We start from the raw sequence: 10,245 nt of genomic DNA on the forward strand, positions 1-10,245 counted from the left end.
AGGTAGATCTAGGCTGGAAGAATTGTGTAGTATGCGTCTTCCCTCCAAATTCTAAATACAACTGCCTTCAATATTCACTATATTGACAGCTAATAGCTGTGGACCCGAGTCCTGACTGGCTCAGGAGCCACGAGAACAGGCAGTGTTAACTAAAGAACTACACTAATACAAACACCCCAAGGTGGATTGTGGTGTTATATTGTTGTTGGTTAACCTGTAATAATGCAGGAACTGTTTGCATCCCTCCTGGGGAATGAATTTATATCATCATTAATAGAGATAGATAGCACATGTGTTGCATTATTCATGACTTCAGGAAAGACATACTAATGTCTACAGTACAAAAACAAAACAAAACAAAATGTGATCTCTGATAACATTTTCTACAAACAACTACACTAGTAAGTTAAAAAGTCACTTGTGGAATGAAAGCCATGGTCCAAGTATAACTGGTGTAGATGTTGTAATTGAAAAGAGTCATTCCAAGACAAACAGGGAAGAGTTGGTGGGGAATGTAGAATTGGATGGCAACTTATACAGCAGCAACCATGAGATGATTGAGTTTAGGATCCTGAGGAAAGGAAGGAAGTAGAGCACCAAAGTAAAGACTCCGGACTTCAGAAAAGCAGACTTCAATTCACTCAGGAAACTCATGGGCAGGATCCCCTGGGAGGCTAGTCTGAGTGGGGAAGGAGTCCAGGAGAGCTGGCTGTACTTTAAAGAAGCCTGACTGAGGGCACAGGAATGAACCATCTGAATGAACCATCCCGATGTATAGGAAGACTAACAAATATGGCAGAAGACCAGCTTGGCTTAGCAGGGAACTCTTCAATGAGCTAAAACACATAAAGGAAGTTTAGAAGAAACTTGGAAAAACTACTAGTGAGGAGTATAGGAGTATTGTTCAGGCATGCAGGGATGAAGTCAGGAAAGGCCAAGTGCAATTGGAGTTGCAGGTAGTAAGGGACGTGAAGGGTAACCAGAAGGGTTCCCACAAGTGTGTAAGCAGCAAGAGGAAAATTTAGGAAAGTGTGGGTCTCTAATTAAACGGGGGAGGTAACTTAGTGACAGAGGATGCAGAAAAGACTGAAGTACTCAAAGCTTTTTTTACCTTGGTCTTCACAGGCAAGGTCAGCTACCAGTCTACTGTACCTGGCAGCACAGTTTGGGAGTGGGGAGGTAAGCAGCTAATAGTAGCGAAAGAACAGGTTAGGAACTATTTTAAAAAGCTGGACACATGGAAATCCATGGGACCAGATGATTCACCCAAGGGTGCTGAGGGAGTTGACCAGTGCGATTGCAGAGCTGCTGGCCATTATCTTTGAAAACTTGTGGTGATTAGGGGAAGTCCCAGGTGATTGGAAAAGGGCAAATATAGTGCCCACCATAAAGAAAGGGAAGAAGGAAGAACTACAGGAACTACAGCCTCATCTCACCCTGAAAAAAATCATGGAGCAGGTTGTCAAGAAATTACTTTCTAATTACTTGGAGGAGAAGGAGATTAGGAACTGTCAGCATGGATTCACCAAGGGCAAGTCATGCCTGACCAACCTGATTGACTTTTCTGATGACATGACTGGCTGTGTGGATGTAGGGGGAGCAGAAGACATGATATATACCTTGACTTCAGCACAGCTTTTGATATGGTCTTCCACAACGTTCTCACAAGAAAGCTAAGGAAGATGAATGGACTGTAAGGTAGATTAAAAAAAACTGTCTGATTGTCAGGCTTTGAGGATTGTAATCAATGGCCTGATGTCTAGATGGCAGCCAGTATCAAGTGGAATGCCCCAGGGGTTGGTTCTGGAGCCAGTTTTGTTCAATATCTTCATCAATAATCTGGAATTTACTATAGATGCACCCATATATCAGTCCTATATTTGATCAGCACTGATATAGGGAAAATTGACAGCATCAAAAATTGGCATTTTTTGCCTGATGTGGCCAATAAATGCCCTGTGCACGTGCATAGCTGCAGCATGCATGCAGACGGGGCGCCCAGTGGCTTGGAGAGCAGCATTGGGCTGGTAAGTCTGGTGTGATGGAAGGGAAGGGTGGGGGGGAGCAGACTGCAGTGAGGGAGGGACTGGGGATGGGGTAGGTGCTGCACAGCTGGGGTGGGCGTGAGATGGAGCCGCGAGTGACTCATCTGGGGGCCATGGTGGGGCGCAGCTCCTGTCACTGCGCACACCCCAGGAGGGCATGGAGGACGTGTACCCTGAATCTGTGTGCAAGATGAGGTGGCTGCTGCTGCAGGCTGAGGCCGGGGGCTGTGCTGAGCTCTTCCCAGCAGAGGGGCTGGGTCAGGCTGCACTCAGGGCATGTGGCAGCAGCACTGGGAGGGGGAACGGTGGGGGCTACAGCAAATTCTAGAGGGGTTGCAGCCCGCCCCCCATAACCCTCTCCCAGCGCCACCGCTGTCCACCTCAAGCGCAGCTTGGCCCAGCCCCCATCGGGAAGACCCTGGCACTGCCTGGCCCTAGCCTGCAGTGGCAGTCGCCCCACCCCACACACTGATTTGGGGGCATACACCCCCTGTGCCCGCCCCCAGGGTGTGTGCAGGGCAGGAACTCCCTCCCTGCCCCCCACAGAAGCCACTTGTGGCTCTGTCCCATGCCCCACCCAAGCAACACCTGCCCCATGCCCATTCCCTCCCTCACCGCAGGGTCCTAGATCTGCACCCCACACCATGGCCCTTCCCTCCCCTCCCCTTTTCCCCCACACCAGGCTTACCAGCCCAATGCTGGTCCCCAAGCTACCCAGCTGCATATTGGAATCGGATCAGTCTCGGCCGATATGGCTCCTTAAAAATCAGCCATCGGTATTGGCCCAAAAATTCTCCATCAGTGCACCCCTAGAACTTAACATCAGTAAGTTTGCTGATGATACCAAACTGGGTGGAGTATTAGATATGCTGGAGGGTAGGGCTAGGATTCAGAGAGACCTAGACAAACTGAGGAATGGACCAAAAAAAAAACCAAATCCCTTGAATTTCAATAAGGACAAATACAAAGTCCTGCACTTAGGATATAACACTGACATACACTAGTACAGGCTGAAGACTGTCTGGCTAAGCAGCAACCCTGCAGAAAAGGACCTGGGTATTACAACAGACAACAAGCTGAACACGTGCTCTTATTGTGAAAAAGGATAACAGCATGCTGAGCTGCATTAGTAGGAGTGTTGCCAGCAGATCGAGGGAAAATGATTATTCCTCTCTATTTGCCACTGGTAAAGCTACATCTGGAGTACTGTGTCCAGTTTTGGGCACTTCACTACAGAACAGATTTCGACAAATTGTAGAGAGTTCAACGAAGGGCAACAGAAATGGTTAGGGGGCTGGAGAACATGACTTATGAGGAGAGACTGAGGAAACTTTATTTAATCTGGAGAGGAGAAGACTGAGCAGGAATTTAATAACAGCCTTCAGCTGGGTGGTTACAAAGAGGATGGAGCTAGACTGTTCTCAGTGGCAGCAGATGACAGAACAAGGAGCAATCGTCTCAAGTTGCACTAAAGGAAGTTTAGGTTAGATATTAGAAAAAACTCTCACTGAGAGGGTAGTGAAGCGCTGGAACAGTTTACCCACAGAAGTTGTGGAATCTCCATCTTTGGAGGTTTTTAAGACCTGGGTAGACAAAGCCTCAGCTGGGATGATCCAGTTGGGGATAGTCCTGCTTTGAGCACAGGGGGGTTGAGACTAGATGACCTGAGGTCCCTTCTGACCTTAATTTTCTGTGATTCTATATCATTTCTATTTTTCCCCAGGTATGCTTGTCCATTTTGCCAGTGTGAACTGAATGAAGATGATTTAATGGACCATTGTCTGACTTACCACAGATCAGAAAGAAGAGCAGTGGTAACTATTTTACACAGCTTAGTAATATGCACACATATATACTTAATTGAACTTGCATGTTACATTGATTACTAATGTCTGCAAGCAAACACAGGACAATAAGATAAATTCATTACAAATTTAGTTTTTTATGAGTATGACACAATGGTAAAAGAGGCCTGTCCTCCATGTAGCTGTGCTTCATTCCTGCCAGTCTATTGGTTGCAATTCTTCCAGCACCAGACAACTGATTTTAAAAAGCTAAGGCCAGACAATCCAGTATGCCCTCATGGTTCCAAAGGACGTAAGGACTAACCATGTACATTTTCAAAATTATGTTACTAGACCCAGTGGTTCTCCCACTTTCTAATTCTCTATATACTTTTCCTTAGTATACTCTTCAAGTCCAAGGCCCTCATTTTATGTACAGCAACCTATGTATATTCTAATTGCCTATTTCTGTTGCACAAGAGATACATATATTATAGTTTGAAAACTACTATAATGATCCATAAGGGCTAGAGAGGACTATATGCATATCTAAGAAAATACAACTGCATAAATGAAATTTGTATACAGTAGCCCTAATCTTCAGGGTATAACTGTAGATATCAGACTGCACAGGATTACAGTCTATATGTAGACCTGATCTTGACAAGTACTGTGCACAACTCCCATTAACTTCAGAGTCATTTGCTCAGGACAAGGTCCTAAGCACATAAGATGACTCTTAGTGCCTGAGTTTATGAACTGAGTGACTGATGTATGAAGCAACCAACACCATTTTTCAGTAAGAAATAAGAAGTCACACTTTATTGCTGCATGGTAGTTTTTACTCTGTTTAACTGCTGTCAGACTGATGTTAATAGTTTGATAGGCTTGTATATGTAGTATTGACCAAACAAATTAGAAGGAAGATAAGTTAGAACTGAGGGCAGTATTCACATTTTGTGAGAAGTACTAGCTCAGCAGGCAATATTTTGCTGAATTTTGGTTGCCTGGTTTTAATTTCGGCTCAGCATTGTTTCATTCAAGCCCAGTAATTGTCAAAAAACCTCTCTTACACTTGTCAGAATATACGTGCTTATTTATGATAGGACAAATATATATAATCAATATTAGCAGTGTGCAGTTATGGGGCAGAATATGGCCCGTAGATCAAACATCAGTTACACAAAGAATGGTATCTCAAGGACACTAGTAAATAACATGTACCATGCAACACAGTATTAAAATGGTCCCTTTCCAATTTGCACAGTTTAAACAATATTTAAAGCAAATTTAAATTCATATAGGGAGAAACCCATAAAAGTCAAGAAATTGCCTCTTCTGGAACCATAAAGTTCATTCTAATTGATGTATCCACTAAACACTTCCCACTGCATCACTTGCTACAGGATTCCCCAGGAGAAGCTAGTGGCATTCACTCTTACCCTTCCAGTCAATTATTGCAGTTGGAAGGCCCCTGATTCTGAAACCAAGTCCGTTAGGAAGCATTGTGTGACCTGGCAAATTAGACCTTGTTCCTTCAAGTATTCACATGAGCTTCTGCTACCTCCTCTTTCATACCAGGATAGCACTTGCTAAGTTAACTATAAAAGCATAAAGGATCCATCTTAGCTGCTCTCAGTTTGTTAGGAGGCCAGCAGGATTCAAAATCTGTTTTAAGTGCAGACTAACCTTTTTTATATCGTTTTAAGTAAATGTTACAGCGGTTAACTCCATTACAGAGGACCTGTCACTACAAAACTACCTCCTTACAAAACACAGGCATTTGTGTTTTAAAAGACACAGTAAACTATGGCATACGGCAGTAAGAACCCTACTTTTTTTAGTAGAACAATAAATCACAGAGCGTGTGCTGGAAGCTGAGCAAATGCCTTGTCGCTGTATATTCTTGGATCAGCCAGTAACAATGAAGGGGTTAAGCAGAAGCTGTGGGGAGATGTACCAAGAATTGTCTATCAGAGGAACAGATAATACACAACTGGGATTAACCTAATAGGCTACTGGACTGAAAGTGCATTGTGCCTGCCAGTAAATATATTCATGTCACTAAAGGAATGCCCTTTGATCAGATATTTTACATTTCTGTTCCTTTTAACACTGACATTTTTTTATTTTATGAGTTCTCTGTACTGACAACTTAATATTGACTTTTTTTTCCGTATGTATAGTACTGTCCAATTTGTCGTTTAATACCTGGTAGAGATCCAGGATATTTCAGCAGGAATTTTATAAGGCATCTTCAACTCAGACACACATTCTATTATGAAGACTACATTGTGAGTAAATGATATAATCATTTTTACAAGTTATGATACTAACATATCTGTATTTTCCTCCATCTCTCTTTCAATGAGTAAGTCATGTGAAGGTAGGGATTAGATTGCCGTTATGTCATGCCTGGGGCATGTTATTAGACTACAAAAACACAACAGACTTGGTGGAGGCAGCAAAAGCTACTGCTAGGAGCACCCGACTGGGAGTCAGGACACATGGATTGTATAACCCATTTCCACTGCTGTCCCCTGGCATGACTTGGGCAAGTTCTTGACTGCTCTCTTCTTCAGTAGCCTTATCTATGAAACAAGGATAGTAATATTTGCTCATGTACTCATGTGCTTATGTAAAGTGCTTAGAGATCCTCACATGAAAAGTTCTACATTATATGTGAAGAGTTTCATTATTCCAAGAGCCAATTAAACATCCCAATTTGATTCTACAAGAACAATTGGAAAAGTTGAAAGAATTCCTGTGATACAGTCACCTCAATTAGAGTTGGATCTAGCAAAGTGTTGTTTATCTTCAACTCCCATTAGCTTCAGTGGGTGAAAATCTCAAATGCCTCTCACACCTTATCTCCACATCACAAGCTTTAACACGTATTAAAACATTTCATAAACTTTTTTCACTTTTCATGCATCTCCTTGACTACCATCCAACTGGATGCCATCCCAAGAAAAGACATTAATCCATTATTTTCTACAGTGAGGGCTAGACCAGAGGTTCCCAACCACCAGCGCGTGGCAAGGGGTTGGCTGCCAAGTTGTAGCATAAGTTTTAACCATTGCTAACAACCAGTTCTATGCCCAGGCCATACCCATGCCGTGCTGATTGGCTGGCCTCACTTGGCCAATGCTTGTGTCTTAAGCTTTTGAAATTGGACTGTGGTAACTGTGGCTAGTCACTTCTGTATCAAACACAAAGACTAAGAGATGATCAAGCAAACTTAAAAAAAAATGGATTTTTTTAAAAAAGCGTGCGTCTGTGAAAAGGGGCAGTGCAGTTCTGAATAACAGAGGAGCACTGCCTCTGTTCCTTGCAACCCCCTGCCATAAAAATTAAATTTAAATACGTAAATTACATTGTTTCTATACCCATTGCACTGACATTCTTTGAGTGAGTTCTCTGGTCCGCAATATATAAAAAAGGTTGGGAACCACTGGGCCAGACCACTGACAAAGTGATGCCAGAAATGAGGGAAAAAACAAACAAACACATGAACACCAATAAAATTCTAAGCCATACTACATGCATATAACAGAAATTCACTTTGGAGGATTGTATTTTATTGATGGTTCATGTCTTTTTATTTTATTTTCAGTATAGTGTCAAGACACCACTGGCAGAATTCTTTTTCACTCAGTAAACAACTAATGTGCAGTTTGAGACTAACTTTGAGCTACCCAGCTGTTGTGTAGGAGTGTTTCTGTTACTCTCGCTGAGTGCCTAAGTGTCCCCCTTATAGTGAGTGCCTAAGTGTCCCCCTTATAGGGATAGCGGAGAATAGGAAATCCCTCCTGCAATGCACATGTGTGTCTCTATTCCCTTAACAGGCATGAGAGAGTAACAGAATTACTCATACAACTCAGTCAAGCAACTCAATCTCAAGCTGTACTGTGGTCATTCAGTAGGTGAAATAGAATTTTTCCCCAAATGATTTTTGTTATTTCTATATGCTATACTATTACATGCATCACTCAAATCAGGACCTGTCATAACATGAACATTGCTTGACTCTTGCATAATCAATGTATTGTTCTTGCTTGTCTGTATTTGGCACCCTACCTGCTTCTAATTAGTTTTACAGTGAAGGCTTTTCCCCACTTTAAATTGTGAGTGATTACAACTGAAGAGTAGAAAATTAGGACCTGATCTAGCCAAGTATTTTAGTACATGCCTAACTTTAACCAAGCACATAACCTGATTGAAATCAGTGTTTTGTTGGATGAAGGCCTAAGCACTCAAGAATAGACTTTTCTTTTTAAAATTATAATGGTTTTTTATCTGCATGTCTGACTATATCACTTTTTTTTCTTATTTCAGGACATAAACATAGTAGAAGAAGCTCTTACTGAAAGAGTTTTAGACCGGTCACTTATAGAATATGTACAGGCAAATCACCCAAACAGCACATAATTCTACTGAAAATGAGTTGATTACTCTGTAAATTCAAATTTACATTTTACAATTTAAAGAAGCATTTTCAACCTGGTTAGGCTTAATTTTGATTTCCTTAAATATAACACTGTTTTGTTTTTTACATTAAATTCTAATTCCATTGTCCAGAAACATAAAAGAAAAGAAAACGGTGCTGGTTTTAAACAGCTAAAATGTAATGATCATTGGTTGCCTGAGTTCTTCTCATTAACAAATGTTTTATCTTTAAACAAAGAAGGAACAATGACTGAAGCTCACAGCACCTTGTGACTGCACATTCCAAGAGTAGGTCAGTCTCCCGGTTATTGTTGATGATGTTGCAACTCTGGGAACAGACAGCAAACAAGCAGGAGCCATTTTGGGATTCCACAGCACTCAACTGATTGCAAACAAACACAGGGCTGAATCTTGCAAACAGGTCAAACAAAGTGCAGTGGATATCCTCATGAATAAACCGACTGACTTTAATCAAAATGCCCACAAAATTATGCATTACACTGGTAGCATTTTAAAGATCAAGATGATATTTAGCTAAATCAGTAAGTAAAAAGACATCTTGGAGAGAGGTAAAAAAGAATAAAAAATATAACAACAACAGCTTTTAAAGAGGTTGACAGTGTTTCTTAACTGTATTCTTTTTATCATGTACTGTAATGCATCTTATCTAATTTTTATAGGAAGACTAATATTTTATATGTAATATTTAATAGTCATTTTCAATTCTGTACTTGTTGACTGTACATACATTAAAAAATTAAAGGGTGCATTTGTAAATAGAAACATATGTGATGATTAAAACAGCTTATAGTAAATCTGTTTGCATACTTAAGATATACTCATTCCATTTGCAAGGGATTTATTAATAGTACTGCTGCATACTTGGTCACTGTCAGGGTTTGGATTCTGCTCCACAAACTCTGAAAGGAGCCAGGGATGCTCAGGGAGATGCAATGTCTTGTGACTCAGAAATGCTTTCCACCTTATTGCCATTAAGAGGCATCTCTCTAAAAGATCTGAATAGAAAGATGGCCATTTCTTCTTGGTCAAAGTGATGATGGCTTTGTATCAAATATGGGAAATTCAAGGTATAACTTCACAACTCTCAGCTTTCATCTCATAAGAACAAAAATAACCAAGGATCAATTTATAACCAAAGGCCACTTTCATAGTCCTTGCACAGCCAAATTAATTTTTTTGAGACTTTGAGTGCACAGAGAACGCAAGGCCAGGAGCTGCCTGTTCTTCATCCAGAATGTGGATTTCTGTTTACCCCTTCATGGCAGGCATGAACAGACGATGTCAGCTTCACATTCACCCATCTTTGACTCCCCAGCCTGAATGACTAGGTGCCCCTTTGCAATTGGATCAGCCAGCAACCACCTTCAGCATGCAGGTAGCAAGATTTGAATACCTATCACTCAGTGCTAGAGCCACACCTTAATTGCACTGCCACCACATCACTCACCTCACATGCAGTGTCCTCCAGTTACTGTATATTCTCCTATGACATCCAAATCTAATGGCTCCTAAAGGATTTTAGACATCTCCCACTTAGCCAAAGCCATGGTATTACTGGAGGGTCACCACTGTGACCTGATTAACCAGAACAATAGAAGTGCCAAGTTATTTCAAAATGTGCCCCCAGTAAGAGGGAAATGACCATCCTAGTATAAACTCTGCCAACTTGTGTGTAATCCTAAAAGATTTCATTTCACAAATATGTTTTATTATGAGGAATAAAAAGTGGACAGGACCATTGATTTCATTTCATTGAAAGAGTCTGATTTAAAATGCTTTCCTTCAAATAAATGTTCTTCATAAACTTCTGCTGCCTGAGGTTTTTTTTTACATGTTGTCTCTGTCAGCGGCAAAAACGACACAAGATTTACAAGGTCAGTGCCATACTATATATTGCTCCATGGCATACTAGTTGTCAACATCAAGGTCACCACTTTATTAAAGGA

General features: G+C 41.3%; 1 protein-coding gene across 1 annotated transcript in view; it reads left to right on the top strand.

Moving 5' to 3' along the window:
- Nucleotides 1–8,864, top strand: part of RNF125 (ring finger protein 125) — a 23,384-nt gene extending 14,520 nt beyond the window's left edge. Inside the window, exons 4-6 of the mRNA XM_019547500.1 lie at nucleotides 3,769–3,859; nucleotides 6,016–6,123; nucleotides 8,168–8,864. Of these exons, the coding sequence (XP_019403045.1) occupies nucleotides 3,769–3,859; nucleotides 6,016–6,123; nucleotides 8,168–8,260 (292 nt within the window). The 3' untranslated portion in view covers nucleotides 8,261–8,864. The remainder of the gene's footprint in view (nucleotides 1–3,768; nucleotides 3,860–6,015; nucleotides 6,124–8,167) is intronic.
- Nucleotides 8,865–10,245: the final 1,381 nt, after the last annotated feature.

This window comes from Crocodylus porosus, unplaced genomic scaffold (assembly GCF_001723895.1).
Source record: "Crocodylus porosus isolate Cpor-Errol unplaced genomic scaffold, CroPor_comp1, whole genome shotgun sequence".
NCBI lineage: Eukaryota > Metazoa > Chordata > Crocodylia > Crocodylidae > Crocodylus > Crocodylus porosus.